The 22,062-nt window shown below is 37.4% G+C and overlaps 1 protein-coding gene and 1 non-coding gene across 12 annotated transcripts in view; one reads left to right on the top strand and one right to left on the bottom strand.

Annotated features, from left to right (window-relative positions):
- Erc1 (ELKS/RAB6-interacting/CAST family member 1) overlaps positions 1-22,062 on the bottom strand; it is a 537,557-nt gene that overhangs the window by 313,270 nt on the left and 202,225 nt on the right. For all 11 annotated transcript variants that reach the window (XM_008839745.3, XM_029566790.1, XM_008839744.3 and 8 more), the window contains 4 exons: positions 21,371-21,508; positions 19,902-20,042; positions 18,744-18,884; positions 8,349-8,542 (listed from right to left, as the gene is read on the bottom strand). In XM_008839745.3, the coding sequence (XP_008837967.1) occupies positions 8,349-8,542; positions 18,744-18,884; positions 19,902-20,042; positions 21,371-21,508 (614 nt within the window). The remainder of the gene's footprint in view (positions 1-8,348; positions 8,543-18,743; positions 18,885-19,901; positions 20,043-21,370; positions 21,509-22,062) is intronic.
- On the top strand, positions 7,596-7,734 carry LOC115071482. The gene has a single exon (XR_003850568.1). It is a non-coding gene; the product is annotated as a small nucleolar RNA SNORA8 (small nucleolar RNA).

Genomic DNA, 22,062 nt, shown 5'->3' with positions numbered 1-22,062 from the left:
ATTAATATACAAAATTCAGTAGACTTTCTTTATACCAATAATAAGCAATTGGAGAAAGAGTACAGGGAAAAGTTCCCATTCACAATAGCTGCAAAAATAAAACAAAAAATAAAATAAAATTAAATTAAAAAGTAAAATAAAATAAAATATCTTGGAATAAGCCTGACCAAAGACATCAAATATCTCTACAACAAAAAATTTTAATCTTAAAAGAAAGAGATTGAGGATGACACCAAAAGATGGAAGGACCTCCCATGCTCATGGATTGGAAGAATGAATATTGTGAAAATGATCACTGTACCAAAAGCAATATATAGATTCAATGCAACCCCAATAAAAATCCCTATGACATATTTCACAAAATTAGGGAAAAACTATCCTTAAATTTGTATGGAAGCACTAAAGATCCCAGATAGCCAAAGCAACCCTGAACACAAAGAGCAACACTGTGGGAATTACTATACCAGATCTCAAAGTATACTATAGAACTACAGTCAGAAAAACAGCATGGTACCAGCACAAAAATAGACACATGGATCAATGGAACATCACTGAAGACTGAAATCTGAGTACATGCAATTTTAGCCACCTGATATTTGACAAAGGTGCCAAGACCACATAATGGAGGAAAGAGAGCATCTTCAACAAATGGTGCTGGCAAAACTGGATCTCCACCTGCAGAAGAATGAAACTAGATCCTTATCTTTCACCTTGCACAAAAGTCAAGTCCAAATGGATCAAAGACAGCAATATGAAACTGGAAACCATGAAACTACTAGAAGAAAATATTGGCAGTAACCTATAAGATATAGGTTGTAGGAAAGGATTTTCTAAATCAGACAGAAGCTGCTCAGGAATTAAGGTCAATAATCAACAAGTGCGACCTCATTAAACTAAAAAGCTTCTGTACAGTAAAAGAATCAGTCAAAAAAGTGAAGAGAAAACCCAGAGTGGAAAAAATCTTCACCAGTGACACATCTGACAGAGGTTTAATGCCCAGAATATATGAAGAACTCAAAAAACAAGCAAGAAAGCAAATGACCCAAATAAAAGATGGATTAAAGATCTAAACAGAGTTCTCAAAGGAAGAAATAAAGATAGCTAAGAAACATCTCAAAAAGTGTTCAACATCATTAGTAATTAGGGAAATGCAAATTATAGCCACTGTAAGGTATCACCTTACCCCAATCACACTGGCTAGGATCAAGAGAACAAATGATACCAAATGCTGGCAAGGATGTGGAGAAAGGGGAATGCTCATTCACTGCTGGTGGGACTGCAAACTCGTGCATCCCCTATGGAAAACAGTATGGAGAACTCTAAATTTAAAAAATAAAAATGAGCCAGGCGTGGTGGTGCATGCCTTTAGTCCCAGCACTCGGGCGGCAGAGGTAGGCAGATCTCTGTGAGTTCAAGGCCAGCCTGGTCTACATAGGGAGGGATTATCTTTACATGTGTTTCATATACCTATTTTGTTAGTATATATTCTTAGAAGTAGTAGAGTCATAGAGTATATACATTGTAAAAAGTATCTTAAACAGGATTCAAATTATTCTTTGAAATAACATAGCAGTATTTACTCCTACCAGCATCTGCTTTCTAAAATGTTCTCCCACACTGGAAAGAATTTAGTTTTGCCTATCCAATAGGTTAAAAAAGTGGCAATTTGTGTTAATCTCACTGATGAAGTTAGTGGGTTATTATTATTATTTTATTGAATTTTTGTGTATTTCATAAAGAACATCTCAAACAATCTTGATCATCTTTATACCCCCATCCCTACTAGGACCCTCCCACAGCCCCCCACTGGAGCCCATATACTCTGGCATCCCTGTTAAGGCCCACTGTCTCATCATTTGTTTGTTTTTTTATGGGCCTCTGGGGACTCCTAGAGAATAGTGCTTCAAGTATTTGTTTAAAACATTTTTTTTCAGGCAGGTCTTTCCTAAATAGCCAATAAATAATCTCTACAGTATGTTTTAAAACATACCGCAAAATAAAATCACTATCAAAATTTCAATTACTGGGTCTGGAGAGATGGCTCAGTATGTAAGAGCACTGGCTGCTCTTGCAGAGGACCCTGGTTTGGTTCCCAGCACCCACATGGCAGCTAACAAAAGTCCATAATTCCAGTTCCAGGCGCTCTGACACCATCTTTAGGCCTCCACGGGTGCTTCATTTATGTGTTATACTTATACACATGCAAGCAAAACACTCATAAAACAAAATTAATTTTTTTCAATTATTATGTTTCCTTCAGTGGGGAAATAGAGCAAGTCCACATTTTCTTGTAACTCTTTATATAATAACAGATTCTATTACTCTTTAAAATCTTTAGATATTTGAGATATCTGAAAATTCCTAACTTTAATAAACCAAAAGCAAGCCTTGCTACCTAACTTAGACAAAATTCAAGACTAGATGCCATTCTCTAGACAAGATGATAAAGCTAATACAAAATTGTCAGGCAAATAGAACAAAAACACAGGGGACAATGTCCTCCAAGGTACTGCCACCACATCATCATTTAGCTAAAAGACACAAGGTTGAGTAAAAGAGCAGGCAAGAAAAAATTCTTTCAAATATCTGAAAACATTCTATCTGAATTCTATCATTACTTTTCTTTCTCAGTTAAACATTACACCAGAGAAAAGTCTATTCATTGTGAATAGAATCTCTAATACGATTATTGTAGAAGATAAATTTTCAATTACAGTATTCAGAGCTTGTGAGGTAATCTAAATCTATTTATTCATAGAGGGCCATCTCATCCTCTGGTTTATTTCATCTATGAAGACTATCCATAGCCACTACATGATGGCTTCCATGAATATTAACTCAACAAAGGCACAATGAGTCAACCAAAACCTCACCTGATGTTGCTGTGCAGCATTATGCTGATGTAATCAGCATAATGTTGCTGTGCAGCATTATGCTGATGTAATCAGAGCAGCTAGCCACTGGGGGTTCAGGAATCATCTCAGTAAGTGCTTGCTGTGGAAGCATGAGGATCTGAGTACAGCTAGTCTAGGTGAATCAGTGAGCTTCAGGTTCAGTGACAGACTATGCCTCATAAAATAAGATGGAGAGCAACTGGGGCTGGATAGATGGCTCAGTGGTTAAGAACACTGGCTGTTCTTACAGAAGACCTGGGTTCGAATCCCTGCACCCATATGGCAGCTAACAATTGTCTATAACTCCAGTTCCAGGAGGTCCGACAGCCTCTCTGTCCTCCGTGGGCATTGCATGACACAGGTGCACTTACCTACATGCAGGCAATACATGCATACACATAAAATAAATAATAAATAAAATTTTTAAAAAAGATGAAGAGCAATTAAGGAAGACACTCAATGTTCAACTTTGGCCTCCACAACCTCATACACACATGTGCACATGCACATAAGTGTGTCCACAACTTCACACACACGTGCACATGCACATAAGTGTGTACATACACACAACCTTCTATCCATTTTAATAGAGGACATTACTCCCAGATAATCTCAAAGGGCACAAATAAATCTTGGGGTTGGCGAGACAGCTCCACAATTAAGAGCACAGGCTGCTATTGCAGAGGACCTGGGTTTGATTCCCAGCACCCACATGGCAGCTAATAATTGACCAGAACTCCAGTTCCGCCAGACATAATGGACCTGTCCAGTTCCAGGGGCTCTGATACCCTCTTCTGACCTCGGCAGGTACTGCACAACATGGGTATACTTACACATGCAAGCAATACACTCATACACAGAAAATTTTTTAAAATATATTGTTTAAAAAAAATGACTCTTACAGGTCTGGGAAACAAGACTGAGGTTTCCCAGAGAGAGAAAGAATTCCTGCCTATGTCCCACTGCTTTGGCTCGTACCTAAAAAAGTGACATCCTGCTTATTATGAGCCTCCTTTCCTGAAACCAGATTTCCAACATGCTTAGTCAGCCTCTACAATGATCACAATCATACAAGGCCATGCCTTGTAACCTCTGAATTAATTCCGAATTCCCCATTTCCAACTCCCCCTACCCCTACTAGATCACTTTCTCTTACTGAATTCTAACTGATATACCACACAGTAAGAAACTGTAAAGTGGTTAGACTCAATTTGGAAAAATATTTTCACTCACAATATATAGGTGGATTTGCCTCATCCTCTTTTGAAACATAGTAAGATCAAAGAGTGGCATAGTGATAAATCAGGAAAATGACATATCTTCTAATAGATGCTTTTTCTGTAAGAGTCAACATAGGAAAGGAACTGTTCATTTATCTCCTTCATGCACAAAGAACAGTTCTGAAAATTCTTCCTAATACAATTTAATTTTCTTTTTTTTTCTGTTTTTTTTTTTGTTGTTTGTTTGTTTGTTTTTGAGACAGGGTCTTCTGTAGACCCAGCTGGCTTGGAACTCACTATGTAGACCAGGCTGGCCTTGAACTCACAGAGATCCTCCTGCCTCTACCTCCCAAATGCTGGGATTAAAGGCATCTAAATCTTTTAATGGTAAAGATTCTTACATAAATTGTACATAGTAGTACACACCTTTAATCCCAGCACTCAGAAGGCTGAACTAGGTAGATCTCTGTGAGATCCAGGCCAGCCTGGTCTACACAGCAAATTCAAGGCCAGCTGAGGTTACAGGGTACAGAGAGATCGTGACTCAAAAAAGATGAAAATGAAAAAAAAAGATCCTTACAGAGAATTAATATAAAATTCAAAGAATTTTGTTCAGGTTAATGACCATCAGTCTACTATTTTTTTTAATTTATTTTCATTTTTATTTTATGTGTATGTCTGTGTTGCCTGCATGTAGGTCAGTGCACCCATGTCGTGCAATGCCCGCAGAGATCAGAAGAGGCTATCGGATCCTCTGGGACTGGAGTTATGGACAGTTGTTGGCTGCCATGTGGGTCCTGGTATTTGAACCCGGATCTTCTGCAAGAACAGCCAGTGTTCTTAATCACTGAGCCATCTCTCCAGCCCCCAGTCTGCTATTCTTTTAACACTTAGAAAACTTTTGAATACCTTTTAGAAGTGAATTCTCCATGCTGAATTACAGAATGGCACTACAGTTTTATCAGTTAAGGGGTTAATTAAAGAATATGCCAACACAGGCATGTAGCTCAAGCACTAGAGAGCTTTCTCAGCATGCACAAAGCCCTGGGTTCAGTTTCCACCAATACATAAACTAGGTGTGGCACATGCCTGTAATGTCAACACTAAGGAGATATGGGTACAAGAATCAGAAGTTCGGGGCTGGAGAGATGGCTCAGCGGTTAAGAACACTGGTTGTTCTTGCAGAAGACCCAGGTTCAAATCCCAGGACCCACATGGCAGCTAACAACTGTCCATAACTCCAGTTCCAGGGGATCCAACAGCCTCTTCTGTCCTCCACAGGTACTGCAATGACACAGGTGCACTTACCTACAAGCAGGCAATATACACATACACACAAAAAAATAAAAATAATAAAATCTTTAAAAAAAAAAAAGAATCAGAAGTTCACAGTGAACTTGGGGTCAGCTTGGGCTCCCATGTCAAAAGGGAGGCAGGGAACTAGAGACGGCTTGGCAGTTAAGACTACTTACTTGCTGCTCTTGCAGAGGACCTGGGTTCAGTCCCCAGTACCCAAATGAAGCAGCACATAACATAACCTCCTGTATGTAACTACAGCTCTAGGGGATCTGATGCCCCTATCTACCCTTTGTGGACACTAGCACACACATGCAATACATACACACAGAGACCCACACACATACAAAGTAGATCTTTTTTTAAAAGTATTCCTGCTGGGCATGGTGGCGCACATCTTTAATCTAGCACTCGGGAGGCAGAAGCAGGAGGATCTCTGTGAGTTCAAGGCCAGCCTGGTCTACATAATCAGTTCCAGGTCAGCTGGGGCTACAGGGAGATCCTGTCTCAAAAAGACTAAAATAAAAGCATTCCAGCAAAACATCCACCTATAAGATTCTTGAGTGAGGAAAAAAGGCTAAGACAATTACAACTAGGATATAAAACTTTTCCAGAGTGAACACAGGCTGTTGTTATCCAAAGCATAGTACCTAAGAGGTACAGCTAAGACTAATGGCTTTCATTCTGATCAAGCACAGTTCCATCCAACTCCAGGAACGCAAGAATAGCAGCAGCAAGTTGCTCTATAAAATGGTATCCTTACATAACATGCTGTTTACCAAGAAGTGTCTAGCATTTATTTAAAACTGCCATAGTGGTGCAGGCATAGAAACCTGGTGAGGGTAGTATAATTTGTGGGAGACTTGCTTTCTGAGAAACAGCATGATCGTATCACAGAAGGAACACACACATACAAACACTAAGACACAGAGATTCCAAAGGAACAGAACCAGGATAAGAAAAATCAAAAGAAATCTATCATAAGAAATGGTGGAATGGCAACACAAGAAGCAAGAATGCAGTAAGAAACACAGCAGTCACATATACGCCCTAATACTATGTCTGGGAACAAAGAGGTATGAAATCACACCAGCCATCTCACACAGAACACAATGACCAACTCCTAGAACAAGAGCTCAGCTTAGAAAAATGGCATTCAAAGGTGACGTAAAAAGAAAATCTACCTTAGCTTCTCAGCAAACTGCAATACTGTATATAGCTACTTCTCAAGACATTAGGCCAATATTAAGCAAAAAGACAGACTCCACAGCAACAGAGAGCCTTCAAATAATAGTTGCCTTAAGTCAAAGATGACAGAAACAATTGAGGAAGGAAAGCTGGGAGTTTTGTTTGCTTTGTTTACTTTGTTTGGTTTTATTGAAGTGCCTTTGTTTTTGTTTACAGACAAGAAAATTTGTGTAGTCCTCAAACAAAATAACAAAGATGTATGACAAGAGAATGGATACACCTATTCAATGCCTTTTCCAATACATGAAAAATTACATTCTCTGATGAAAACAAATGACCCAGCAATACCACTCTAGGATTATACCTAAAGGGCTTTACATTCTGTTACACAGTACTTTCACAACCATATTCACTGCTGCTCTATTCACACTGGCTAGGAAATGAAATCAACCTAGCTGTTGATCCAACAACTGACGAACAGGTAAGAAAATGTGGTACATACACACAATGGAATATTACTAAGTTGCAAAGAAAAACAAAATTATAACATCTGCAGGTAAATGCATGCAACTGGAAAAAGTTATTCTGAGTGAGGTTACCCATGCTCAGAAAGACAAACACATCATGCTTTCTCTCATATGTGGATCCTGGTTTTGTATCTGTTATTTTGTATGTGTCTATCGATAATATGAGAAAGAATAATTTTAAAGGGAAATATCAAGCCTACCATAACTCTAAAATTTAAAACATAGTAAACAATTTACAGGAAGTGTCTAATACTTTCTAGCCTTCAAGAAAATTAAGTTATTAAAATTAAGTCCCTAAAAATCAGTCCCCAAAGATCTTATGAATTAGTGACTTCATCCTGTCATCGTCAGTCTGGCTGCTTGGAACAAGTTCTAGGCCTTTATGTGTACTTGTGAGAGTATGTCAAATAGACTATATGAAAGAAGTTAATATACTACATACTTGATCTTCAGTATAAAATAGTAATGAATGCACTGCATGGTATCTGCACTCAGCCACTCCCTCCTGCTGGTGTGTTCAAAGACACTGCAATAGAAATTCACTATGTGGCATCGTTGGTATTCCTGGCTTTGGTGCCTATTAAACCTGGTATTTCTTTTGATACACTTGCATATTTTAAAAAATAGTAATGAAAGACAAATAATACTCCAAGAGAGCTATCTGACAGAATCTGCTCAAACATAGCCCTTTGTAAAGAATTCAAATTCAGAGCCTAGTAAGAATCACAAAGGAGTCTCTTAAATTATCATCATAATGCTCCTCTTTCTAATTTTAATGTATGAACTGATATAATAATTTGCTTTCCCACATTCTAAATTATGAAGTCTAAAATTCACAGCCCCAAAGAGCAACAGCTCAGCAAAGAGTCAAAACCTGGGATAAAATATTAACACTTGAGGATCATTTGCTCAGTATATAGAGCGATAATAAAATCAAATTGCTATTTGTACTCTCTTGATAAGCAAGTGGAAAACTGATTTCTTATCAATGAATACTTTATCAATAACATTGAAGGTACAGTTTCTCACTTTATCCCCATTCTCTGATGCCTTTAGAGAATGTAACAAAGAATTTATAGTAAGAATAACAAGTAAAGTAGTAACAGGATTGAAGAACCTAATTCAGAGGCAGATAAAACTGAAAACAAGATATCCTCCAAAGATTTAAAAGCATGCTTTAATTTCTCCCTCCTGAGAGTTCCACTCAGCCCCTCTCTTCTTACCTTTCCAACTCAGCTATTTTCTTATCTTTGTCATTCTTCTCATTTTCCACCTCTTTCAAGATTTCCAAGAGGCGATCGACTTCTGCCTGAGCCTTGCTGGAGTCATCTTTGTACCTGGCAATATCTCTCTCCAATTGTTGTATTCGATCACTCATCTCTGGACTGGCTCTGGCTTCCAATGTTGCCTCATGTGCCTACAAAAAAAAAAAGTGTTCAAAGTCTATCCAATACATGTAGAGTGTCACTGGGCAAACAGTGGCCCAAAGAACTACTTATATTTCAATTAATAGAGTAGTATCAACTATTTAAATGGCTAAGCTTTGACTTATAAGAAGTTTTTATGCTTAAGCATTATTACCTGAAGAAAAATTAGTAATGAATGGAGAGGTAATTATCTTGTTTTACAAATGGATTCCTTTTAAAAACTATTTTATTTCAGAATATTTATAATGAAGCCAAAAGTGATCACAACCCAACTAATGCTTCACTTTGGTAAGATACATGAACAAGGCATTCAAGTGCTCTAAGTCTTCCCAAGACAGGTCAAAAGGCCCCACCAGAAATTCCCATTGGCGCCGGGAGTGGTAGCGCACACCTTTAATCCCAGCACGTGGGAGGCAGAGGCAGGAGGATCTTTGTGAGTTTGAGGCCAGTCTGGTCTACATAGTGAGTTCCAGGACAGCTGGGGCTACAAGGAGACCCAAAACAAACCAAAAAATAAAAAATAAAAACAAACAAAAACAAAAAACAAACCAAAAAATAAAAAATAAAAACAAACAAACAAACAAAAAAAAAAGAAAGAAATTCCTGTTGAATTTTCCTATAGTTTACGCTGATGCTGAGACTCAGTTCCCATTAACCCCTCTCCTCCATTTCCTTCTCCTATATGTTGCTTTATCAAACATATGACTCAAATGGCCTAGAGCATCTAAAATCATACAGATAGTATAAATGTGATGCTCTGAAAAATGGATTTTGGTTAAGAAATCGGCTGTTCTCAGATGTACCTCCCTAAAGCAAAAGTTCAGAATTTTGCAAAATAAGAAAAAAATGGAAAAAATGAAGTTAGAAATCAAGAACCATGCTAAGAACTAAGAAAACACATGTTATTCAGGATTCTGTTGTAAAAGACACCTAAAATTGTCTATACATTTAGGGATATAACACAGTTTTCAGAACTTAAGATTTATTTTCAAATTCTTCACTGTATTACTTTTCTTGTTAATATAACAGAATACCTAAAAAGAGCAACTGAAGAAAACAGAGGGTTCTTTTGGCTTGTGATTTAAGGGGATGAAGTCCATCATGGTGGAGAGAGACTATCAGCTAGGGCTCTATCCCTGGAGGTGGGAGCTGTGAACATGCAGCAGAACCTGCTACATGTTGGGGACAGATGGAAAACAGAGTGCTCAGCAGGAAGTACGGTCTGGCTAAAACCCAAGGCCTGGCCTCAGTCACCTACTTCCATCAAACAGCCCTCACTTCTTAAAGGTCTTACAGCTACCAAGCACCACCAGCTGAGGACCAAGTGTTCAACAAATGAGCCTGTGGGGAAAAATTCAGACTCAAACCAACACATTCATTCTCTTCCTAAATCTCTTCCTAAATCTCCAAACCCACGTGTGTACAATGAATGTGATATGAAGGCAAAGGTTAGGAGGATAAATTTTTTTCTTAATCAATAAACATCAGAATATAATGAATCTCTTCTAAAACATTTCAAAAACTGTTCAAGAGGAAAAGATAAATTCTTAAGAAAACATTTTGGAAAGGTCTGATGCAAAGCACCCTGAGAAGTGCTCATGTAAACAGTTAAATCTTTCATAGAAATAATAGCTATACTTAGAAAGTGAATCACAAAGTTTATTTGTTTAAGGCTCCATTCTTGGTGAAGAAATTTTTTTTTAAATTCTCTTAAGCTCCAGTTAACCTAGCCTTTAAGCTAGTTGCAAAATGTGTATTAAAAAACAATTCTGGGGGCTGGAGAGATGGCTTGGCAGTTAAGAGCACTGACTGCTGTTGCAGAGGACCCAGGCTCAAGTCCCAGGACCCATATGGCAGCTAACAACGGTCTGTAACTCCAGTTCCAGGGGATCCTACGCCTTCTTCTGACCTCCGCGGGCACTGCAGGACAAGGGAGGATGTACACACTTTTACACACATGTAGACAATACACTCATACATACAAAATAAAAATAATAAATAAAAATATTTTTTAAAAGAAAACTCTGTATCTCTAGAAGATAAAAAGAGATCACTGTTCTTCCCTGGGTGCTGTCCACATCTGAACTTAGTTTGTTGCACACTGTTTTGCCAGCTTTGGAGTTAAAGGAAGGAGGGAAATTCTTGTGGTGATCATTCTTTCATGGCTGGGAGAACACTATAGATAACTCTTTAAATAAAGAATGCCTAGAAAGCAAAGAAGAATGGGGTACAATGAGACCAAGAGTTATTTTACAGAAAGCTAACCATATTTATAGATCAAGAGAAGGAAAAAACAATAGAGAGACTGAAGATGCAAAGAAAAGAGAAAGAACATCCCCACTTCTCACAAAAAAAAATAAATAAATAAAAAGGTACTGATAAATAGGAAACAGAAGTAGGTTTGGAGCATGGGCAACAACAATAACAAAAACCAACAGACAAACAAACATGACCACCAGCTTCTAATCATTGCCACTGACATAAATAATTTATTGTAACTATTATGTGCTATAAGAAAACTAAATAAGCCGGGCATGGTGGCATACGCCTTTAATCCCAGCACTCGGGAGGCAGAGGCAGGCGGATCTCTGTGAGTTCCAGGTCAGCCTGGTCTACATAGTGAGTTCCAGGAGCTACATAGTGAGTTCCAGGACAGAAAAAAAAAAAAAAAAAAAAAAAAAAAAAAAAAAAAAAAAAAAAGCTAAATAAATGTCACTTGTATAAAGAAAGATGCCCTCAACCTCCATGCCTATAATCTGCAAGACCTTCCTAGACGAGTACCTATTTTCCTTGACAGAGACTATTATTTCTCTGAAATCAATGGACAGTTCTGCATTACTGTCTACCACTATGTTCTCAGTGCCCACCATGTTAACTGACATAGGCAGAAACTCATTTATTTTTTAAAAATGATTGTGCACAATGCAATGGAGATCATTTCTATTTGATTTTAAATAACCCATAGGGGATGGGAGCGATGGCTCAGGGGTTAAAACAGTTTCCTACTCCTCCAGAGGAACTTAGTTCAGCTCCTAGCACCCATGTCAGGAGGCTCAGGATTGCCTTTAACTCAAGCCCCAGAAGATCTAGCCTCAATCTTCCAGCCTCTGTGGGTACCCCCACATGCATGTACACAAACATCTACACACACACACACACACAGGCACACAAAAATAAAACAAATCACTGGGTGTGGTGGCGCACACCTTTAATCCCAGCACTTGGGAGGCAGAGGCAAGCAAATCTCTGTGAGTTCAAGGCCAGCCTGGTCTACAGTTCCAGGCTAGCTAGAGTTACAGGGATACCCTGTCTCAAAAAGACCAAAAAAACACAAATCTTTAAAATATTTTAAAGCAAAATAAAATAAAACAGCACACAGGAATGAATGGTAGGAAAAAAGAATTGCTGGGGAAGAAGAGGGAAATGATCAGTAATTAAATAGAAGTGCAAGGTTGAACATAACCCAGCTTTTCTTCTTCAATTATGACAGTTTTGCTGAGTACAGTCGGTATCTGCACTCTTTCAGGATTTGAATCACGTTGCTCAAAGCTCTTCTTGGCTTTTAAAGTTTCCATTGGTAAATCAGTTTTTATGCTTCCAAGGGGCTGCCTTTAAACGTGACGTGGGCCTTCTGTCTTGCAGCTTTCAATATGCTATCCCTGTTCTTCATGGTTAATATTTTTTTAATATTTTATTTATAATTTTATGTATATGAGTGTATTGCCTGCATGTATGTAAGTGCACCCATGTCGTGGGGTCAGAGGTCAGAAGAGGGCATCAGATTCCCCTGGAACTGAAGTTATGGACAGTTGTTAGCTGCCGTGTGGTGCTGGGAATTAACTCAGGTCCTCTGCAAAAAGAGCCAGTACCCCATATTTAGCGTTTTAACTATAACATGGTATGAGGATTTGTTCTCTGAACCTATTGTTTGGTATTCTGTGTGCCTTTTGTACCTGGAGAGGTATTTCGTTTCCTATGTTTGGGATTTTTTTCAATTATTTTATTGAAAATATTATCTATGCCTTTGACCTGAAATTCTTCTCTTTCTTCTGTGCCCATAATTTGTAGATTTGGTCTTTATATGATGTCCCAAAGTTCCTGAATATTCTGTTGAATTTTTTTTTAATTATCATTTTCTTTGAATGCATGATCCATTTCTTCTATCTTGTCTTCAAGCACTGATACTCTGTCTTCCATGTAATGTACCCTGTTGGTGAGGCTTTTGAACTACTTTTCATCATGAGTTACAGAATGTTTCTTTCCAGTTTAATTTCAGTTTAGGCTTTCTTCAATATTTCAATCTCTTTATTTAATTCACTTTTTATATACTGAATTGTCTTCATTATTTCATTTATTCTGTTGGGGTTTTTTTTTAGACTTGTATGAGAAGTTCATTGCTGTTCTTTTTAAGTTTATTCAGGTGTTTATTTCTTCTTTGACTTGTTTGAAATCTTTGAATATGTTTATAATTTTCCCAAATTCAATGTCTTGAGTTTCATCTAAGTTGTTCTAAATAGGAATCATCACACTTCCTGTAGCTTGAGCTGGGGGCCAGGTGGATAGGGTCCTAGGGAGAGTTGGTCTGTATATTTTTACAACTAATGAAAATTGAAACAAACGAAATTGGTAAATGACTTACCTTCAAATGATAACTGTTGCTTCCTTAAAGCCTTTAGCCCAGTTTGCATAATCACCTGTCTTTTATTCCAAGTACTTTTTACCAGAGCTTTTCTCAGTATATGTATTTTATTTGCTAATATTTTAAATTTTTTTATTTATTCTATTTTATGTGTATGAGTATTTTGTCTGTATGTGAACCATGTGCATGCAAGACCTACAGGGGCCAACAGAGGGCATCAGACCCCCTGGAACTGCGTTTATGGATGGTTGTTAGCCACTATGTGGGTGTTGGGAATTAAACCTGGATCCTCTGCAAAAGTAGTCGGTGCTCTTAACCACTGACCCATCTCTCCAGTCCCCATTAATATATTTTAAAAATTAAGATGAATGATGTTTTGTTATCTAGTCAATAAAACTGCTCAATTTCTCCTTTATTTTTCCATTTATGAGATTACACTGTGAAAGTTATGACTTGAACAAGGATATGGCTTTCTGTCTCACCCTGTAAGTTTTAATATGAGAAATATGAAATAGTAAAGAAAAACAATCCTTGTTTCTGGTATATGCATATTGAGGTTTTGATAATAAAGAAGGTAGACAGTTCCTTGCAAAATAGTGTTTGAGAATGGAGAGCTGAGTCTTTGACTATGCTGTTTTACAGAGGCTCGTTTTGTGAACTATTGTCCAGGGGTGACATTTTATATACAGAATTTTTTTAAATGTGTATGAGTGCATTGCCTACATGTTTGTAAGTGTACCTGTGCACACTTTGCCCACAGAAGCCAGAGAGGGCACCTGATTCCCTGAAACTGGAGTTAGTACAGTTGTTAGCAGTCATGTGAGTAATGGGAACTGAACCTGGGTCTTCTGCAAGAGCAACCCGTGCTCTTAACTGTTGAGTCATCTCTCCAGCCCCATATATAGAGCCTTTTTACTTCACTGAAGTTTGCAGATTTTTTCCTTTGGTTTTGACTTCCTGGTATTCTGCAAAGTATGTATATTGCACTTTGAAAACACATGCTAACAAACAATTAGAACTTTAGAAGTCAAACAGAAGAAAGGAGAATTTAAATACCCATCTTTTCAGCTATGAAAAACCCTGGATAAATAATAGTTTCTCAGTCAGGCATGGTATAACATGCCTTTAATCCCAGCACTCAGGAGGCAGAGGCAAGCAGATCTCTGTGAGACTGAGGCCAGCCTGGTCTACATAGGGAATTCCAGGCCAGCTAGGGCTACATAGTGAGACCCTGTCTCAAAAACAATAATTATTAAATATTATTAATAATCAATAAGTAAATATTATTATTGAAAGAGAAAGCAAAACTTACCATGATAAAAACAAGTTAAAGAACCACAAAGTCAGCCCTACAGAGAATACTTGAGGGAATACTTTGAACTGAAAAGAAGGATAAACATGTACAAGAGGCTAAAGAGGAAAAAACGTAAAAGTGCTAGAAAAGCTGCTATACATAGTAAAATAACCAAATACCACAAAACAACAAAATGAGAGAAATTAATATACCTTTCAATAGTAACTCTAAATGCTAATGGTCTCAATTCTTGACTCAAAAGATACAGGCTAGCTAACTGGATTAAAAAATAGGGTTCATCTTCTTACATCTACAATAAACACACCCTTACTTTCAAGGATAGGCACAGCCTTAGAGAAAGGATAGAAAAAAGGTATTCTAAGCAAATGGGACCAGGAAACAAGTAGGTGTTGCTATCTGATAAAAAAGACCACCCGCAAAAACTCATCAGAAGAGATAAAAGGTTGCTTCATTCTGATCAAGGGAACAATCCATCAAGAGGACATTACAATTTTAAACACATGTGCACTAAACTCTGGTGCATCCCATCATTAAATAAATTCTGCTAGACAGTAAGTCACAGATTAACTACTTTAACACAATAACAGCAGGTGACTTCAATACCCCACTCACAGCAAGGGACAGGTGATCTACACAAAAAATAAACAGAAAAAAATTATGTTAAAAGACAATATAGAGAAAATGGACTTAACAGACATCTACACAACAGTCCACCAGAATACATATTCTTCTCAGCAGTCTATGGGACACACTCTAAAATAAATCAGCTACTAGGACACAAGGAAAGTCTTAATAAGTGAGGAAAATTAAAGTAACTATCAGACCATAATGGAATAAAACTAACAATCAACATCAAGAGAAACCACAGAGAATCTTGGAGATTAAACTTAACAAACACTACTGAAAAATGAACAAATCACTGAAGAAATCAAAAGACTTCTAGAATTGAATGAAAACAAAGACAACATACCAAAATCTATGGGGCACAATGAAGGCATTCCTAGGAGGGAGATTACAGCTCTAAGTGCCTACACTACAAAACTGGAGAGAGCACTCAAATTAATGACTTAACGGTGAACCTTAAAGCACTGGAAAAACAAGATAAAACCAAACCTAAAAGTAGTAGATAGAAGGATATGGGGGCAGAAAGCTACAAAATAGAAATGGAAAAAAAAATCAGTGAAATGAAGAACTGGTTCTTTGAAAAGTTAAACAAGATTGATAAACCCTTAGCCAAATTAGCCAAAGGAGAGAAGGCCCAAATTAGTAAGATTAGAGATGAAATGGGATACATTACAATGGATACAAATGAAATTCAGAAAAATCCTATACTCCACTAAATTGGAAGAAGATGAAGAAATGGATAAATGCCTTGATGCATATGACCTATCAAAGCTAAACTAGGAGATAAGCAATTCAATTTTTAAATTCATTTATTTATTTTTATTTTATACATATAAGTGTTTTGCCCTGCATGTAAGTATATCACATCCATGCAAACTCACAGATGTCAGATGAGGGCATCATACCCCTTGGAACTGGAGTTATAGATGTGGTTTTGAAAGAAGAATTACTATTCACTGTTGTATGAATTTGTGAAATTTCATACAACTATGGAAATCAGTGTGGAAGTTCTGCAAAAGGCTAGAAATAAAACTGTCATATGACCTAGCTATACCATCCCTGGGCATATACCCAAAGGTCTCTATATCCTACTATAGCAAAGTAGTTCAACCATGTTCAGTGCTACTCTATTCAAAGTAGCTAGGAAATAGAATCATCCTAGATGTCCATCAACAAATGAGTGAATAATGAAAACATGGTACATATACAAAATGGCATTTTATGTAGCTGTAAAAAAAATGGAATTATGAAGTTCTTGGGTAAATAAATAGAACTGGGAAAAAATTACATTAAGTGCCAAAACCCAGATCCAGAAAGACAAATACCGCATGTTCTCTCTCATATGCGGATCCTAGCTTCAAATCTTTAGATTCAATGTTTAACTTGGTATACTTTAGAAGCTAGGAAACAAAGAAGGTTCATTGGTGTGGGGGATTGTTCAAAGGAACGGGGATAGCAGAACATAGGTGATATAGTGGCAAGGAAGAGCTTAAACAGGGATGGGGGTAGGGAGATGCAGGAGGTGAAGGGGGAAAAGATTAACCAAAATGAAGGGCAGAGAAAAAAAGCCACATGGAAACCTACTACTTTTAAGCCAACTTTAAAAAAGAAAGAAAGAAAGAAAGTTAAAAGGGTAATAGCCTACATGGCTAAATAATGTTGAACCTAATACCCAGGGGTTAATTAACCAAATTTCCAGTGCCAGAGATACTTATGAATTATTGTTCAGGGAGGTCCCAGATGCTCCCAGGACAATACAGGCTCTTGCCATTCTTTTTGGCTGCCCACCAGAACTAGCTATGAAGACCTTACTGCTAAAGACATTAAACATCTTGGGTGCAAGATACAGAGAAATCAGACCGGAACAGAGCTGAAAGCTTTCTTCTTGCTGGCCAGCTAGAAGGTACAATGCAGACTGCTAAAGGAGAAAAGGTATCAATGATCTTATTCAACTGAGAATCCTACAAACCTTCCAGGCAAGATATGTCCAGTGGTGCAACAAGTGACACTACTGTTAGGAGGCAACCAAGTGCTCTCTGATGGGTTTTGAGGCCCACTCCACAAGACAGAATCCATGTCTGGTAGTATAAACCTTGTTACAAACCCATAACTGAGGAGGTCCTAGGACCTGGGTGAACCTATTTTTCTTTAGCTAAACTGACATAGTGCCAAGCTGACTTCTAAATACTTAATACCCACAGACAAATGCTACACTCAATCTTAAGCAGAGAAACTTCTCTTTGTAACAAAAGTTGGCAAATACAGAAGGCATATGGCAGCTCAAGATACCAAGAATCAGTGACTATCAAGTGCTCAGTCCTCAACAAGTCATTCACATCACCACTGCTAAGACTCAGAGAACAAGGAAGGGGGTGGAAAATAGGAAAAAGAGCTATAAAATGCTATCTTGTGGACATGGCATTGCCAGTGCAACCATAATCTCACAGTAGCAGAGCCTACCAACAACAGATTTGTACAAGGCTGGATCTGTCAAAGGTCATAGATTGTGGAGGGGGGTCCATGTGGCCCTACCCTTCTCTGTTGAACTATGGGCTACCGATTGGGGTAGATACTGTCTTCAGTTGTGAACTCATGATCAGCTCCATGTTCAAATGAACAGTAACAAACCCAGGGGTATACAGTCCTGGTTAAATTCAGTGTATTACAAAACAAAATAAATAGACATGAATATGGGAAAGCAACTTGGGGAACGGGGAGGTAAAAGAGGTGGAAGGGAAAGAAGAGGGTAAAGATGACAGTAATCAGAATGCATGCAATCTTTCTTCTATGCATGTGTGTGTAAATAAACAAAATTATCAGAGAATAAACAACAAAAAGAAAATACACAAACTAAGCATAAACTTTAAAGAAAATTCTTTTGGCAGGCATGAATTTCAATGTACTAGCAAAATTCTACATTAAACTGGAGGATTAAAAGCCACAACATGCAAAAAGCAAAGGAAAAGAGAATAACCTCTAAATAACCAAATACAGGGAAGGGGACAGAAATGTTCCAGATTATTGCCTCTTAGAAACGAAATGTCTTCCCAAATTCATGTGTTGATGACTTGATTTGCCAAAGCACTGTTCAGAAGAGGGGAAATTGGGAAGTGATTGGATCAGGAGGGTTCTGACCTAATCACTGGGTTAATCCACTGACAAAGTCATAATTTGACAGCATTATTAACAGGTAAAAACTCCAAGACAGAATCTCACTGGAGGAAGTATGTCACTAGGAGCAAGTCCTTGAAGGTACAACTTGTCCCCACTCTTCATTGCTTTCCAGAAAGCCATGGAACAATCAGCCTTCCTCTGCCATACCAGTTGGGAGAGGTGTTCTGTCTCAAAGACTGAATGTAGCTGCATCATCCATCCAACCATGGACTACAACCTCTAAAACTGTGAGCCTAAATGTCTTTCCCACATTAAAGCTGTTTATCTTAGGTGTTCTGTATAATTACAAAAATGAACACACCTCTAATTAACAACAAAAGTGAAAGTGGCTGTCAAATCTGTATTGATTATCACTGTAATTTTTTTTTCTCAAGTACTCAGAATGATCTACAGTATTCTTTATGTAAAACAAAGAAAGAATGGGAACTTTTTCTTCAACCTTTTTCAACTGTGATTCCATTTTTAGGCATTCCTCTTTCTTCTGCTCCAGAGCAATCTCCAGGGTCTTGAGTCGTGAATCCTTTTTCAGTCCTGAGGAAGCCAGGGAAGAAGCATGCTCTTTCAGATCCAAGAGAGAAGCCTAAAGAAGCAGGACAATTTACAATAAATACCTAATGGAATAAAATGTAGATTTAATTTTAATAATGGTAGCTAGGAGTTTCCATTTCAAGAACATTCATTAACTATAAAACAATATTAGTGTTAGCTTTCAAATGCTAATTAAAATAAGGTAGATTCTCAGTACTGACTGAACAGCCACATAGAGAGTTCTAACTAAGGATTGGAAATATATAGCTCAAGTAAAGTACTTGCTTAGCATGCATGAAGTCCTTGGTTCAATCCCCAGTACCTGGGCAGAGGACACACCTGTTATCTCAGCACATAGAAGGTGGAGGCAGGAGGATCAAAAATTGAAGGCCAGCTTAACATATAGGAGACCCTCTTTCATTAACAAAACAAAACAAACAAGACAAAACAAAACAAGAGGTCTAAACAAAAGTACTCATTCTCACAAAATAAAAGTAGACTGAGCATTGAGAATATAAGTAGCCAATCTTAGCTGCTACATTAACTTAAACATAAAACATTTTTTTCCTTTTAGCAGGAAATTCTCTTAGAAACTTATTTTCACAAATTCTGCCAAAGTTATTAGATAACCCAGAGAAAGACTCTAAACATCTCAATTACCTCAACATACAGCAATAAGTCATTTTTGTTATTTAAGTTACACTAACAAGATTATTCAAAAACAAGATCAAAATTCATTAAGTCATCTAATTTAAAGACTGCTACCCTTCTAGTTGTTGTTATACACAGTCTTCCTCCTTTTGTCCATTACTTTTCTTACAGTTAGAACAGTATTTCTCCAAATGGAACTAAGCTTCAGTTATTTGATGATCTGCAGTGAAAGAGCAGTAAGAAACTTAGGAAATGGATGAGCCAGTTTATTGTACCTCTGCAAAGCTTCCCAAAATATCCAAAAAGCCTGCAATCAGAAAACTAAGATCTTCCTTGATTATGCAGAGCGTGTAAACAGCAACAGAAACAAAACTCATGTAACTAAGCAAACCAAATAACTGCACTAGGCAATCCTAACCTCTTTCTCTGAGAGGTCGCCTTGCAACAGGCTGACTTTTTCTTTTAAGTCTTTAAGATCTTTTTTGTAGGTATCAATTTCCTCCTGCTTCTCTCTCTCATCTCTGTCCCGCTGCTCCTTTAGGCGTTCAATTGTCCGTTCCTGATAAGAAAGCACATCAACACATGAGGAAATTCCCATTTGTACTTAGATATGGAACTAATTCTGCTTTCTCTGACCAAAATTAATACTTCCTATCTTCTATTCAAATGACAATAGTAAAGCTGCTGAAGAATTCATTTTTTAAAGAATGCATCTTTCCTATTTTACCAACAAATTTCTGGCTTTATTTTTTTTTATTCCAAGCACTGTTTTCCTATCATTTCAAATGTTACTAGCTATAGCATTCAATTGCAAAATTCCTATTTAAATTCAATTTCAATTAATTTTGCATGCCCTTAGGGCAATAAGTAGCACATATTTCTCCATTATAATAATATTGACACATTACATACAAAGTAATGGGAGCAACTTATAATTTGTATTTTTAAAAGGGAAGGAGGAAGTTAATTATTGAGTTTACATAAAAGAGGGTAAAGGGAAAAAAAACACTAAAACTTCTGTCAACACACAGTCAAAAGTGTGAAAGCTAAAGCTATTTAAGTGTATTTAGGGACTATATCTAAATATACTCAGGGACAAGCTTTCATTCTGGTAAGCAGTCCAACAAACTAAGGAGTAATAAACAGCCTTATCCCTCTAAAAAGAATTCAATTAAGATGTCCCAAGGAAAATGGAGCAAGTAATAATAATCACAGTACTTGGGAGGTGGAAACGGGAATAAAGAGTTAAAGACCAGTCTGAGCTACTAACAAGTCTGTAGCCTAAGCTACATGAGATCTACCACAAAAACAAAACAAAACAATTTCCCCTCAAAAATTCATACAAGGAGATTCTCTAAACTGCCTTCTAAGATCATTTAGACCACTTTTTTATTCAACTATTCCTGAAAATGGTAGGCTTGTTCATAAAGGTAAAATAAAGTAGTAAGTCAAGGGTAGAAAATCAGTAAGGATGCTATATTCATGAATAAAATCCATGAATACATCAGGTACCACAGTGGAATGGTAACAGAAAAGCTGGTTTAGAATTGCCTCCTGATAGTCAATGTCTGGTATCCCCCATACCTAAGCTGACCATATAATAAGAAATTTTATTTTCCTTCAGAGAGCAGCAAAAGGGGAATCTATACTGCCTCTTTAAAAAATGTGGCTGCTGTTCTTTGGTGTGCAATCAATCTTGCCTGCCAGCAGGTACTCAAATCTAACACTAACTAAACAGACTCTCTTTCCTTTTTATATTATGTACATTAGCAGCAGCAGCAAAGAACTGTTTTCCATGGAAGGATTTCTTCTGTATCTATAGCCAATCTTAGAATGATGAGAAAGCAGAACACAAATGTCTGGGAAGAGCCAGGGCCAGTCACTCACTTTCTCTGCAAGTGCCTCCTCCAAAGTCGTTAGGGCGGTGTCAGTATTGGTGGTATCAGCCTGCAGGGACTTGACTCGCTCTTTCAAGCTGCTCATTTGCTTTTCTTTATCTCTAAGCTGTTCCTGAAGATTTTCAATCTGAATACACATAAACATTTAAAGGGAAAAATCATTTAAAAAAGGAGAATTAGGCATAACAAAATTATTTAAGACAGAAATAAATAAATTATGGTGTGGATATGTCTGCATGTTCTCTGGAGAAATAATTTAATCCTAAGAGGAAAGACACAAACATGGCTGTAGACATGCACACAAACAGGCAAATCCCTAAGAAAACAAGACACGTAGTGAGGAGAAAAGGCCCAACATAGAGATGACAGTGTGGAGAGGGACTGCAGAGATCTGTGAGAAATGGGTTTACTTCTCTAAGATGCCACTGGGAATGATAAGAGATTCCACAAAGAGAACCAAAGAAGGACAAAGAACACAGCAACTAAACAGAAAACAATCAGCTGTGCAAAGGAAAGGCTATTCTTGAATGCTGGTGGTATTACATTTTTTTTTAAATCACCTCGTATCTAAACAGTAAATATTTTCAAATAAACTCACTGTGGCCTTTCATTTCTACATGCACATTTCTATGCATTCATTTACTCAAAGAAAAACTGATTCTCCCATCAAAGTACTAACCA

Source organism: Nannospalax galili, unplaced genomic scaffold (genome assembly GCF_000622305.1).
Source record: "Nannospalax galili isolate Female #2095 unplaced genomic scaffold, S.galili_v1.0 scaffold199, whole genome shotgun sequence".
Classification (NCBI taxonomy): Eukaryota; Metazoa; Chordata; class Mammalia; order Rodentia; family Spalacidae; genus Nannospalax; species Nannospalax galili.
Note: the sequence above shows the minus strand (reverse complement) of the source record. Positions and strands in the feature narration are given on the sequence as shown.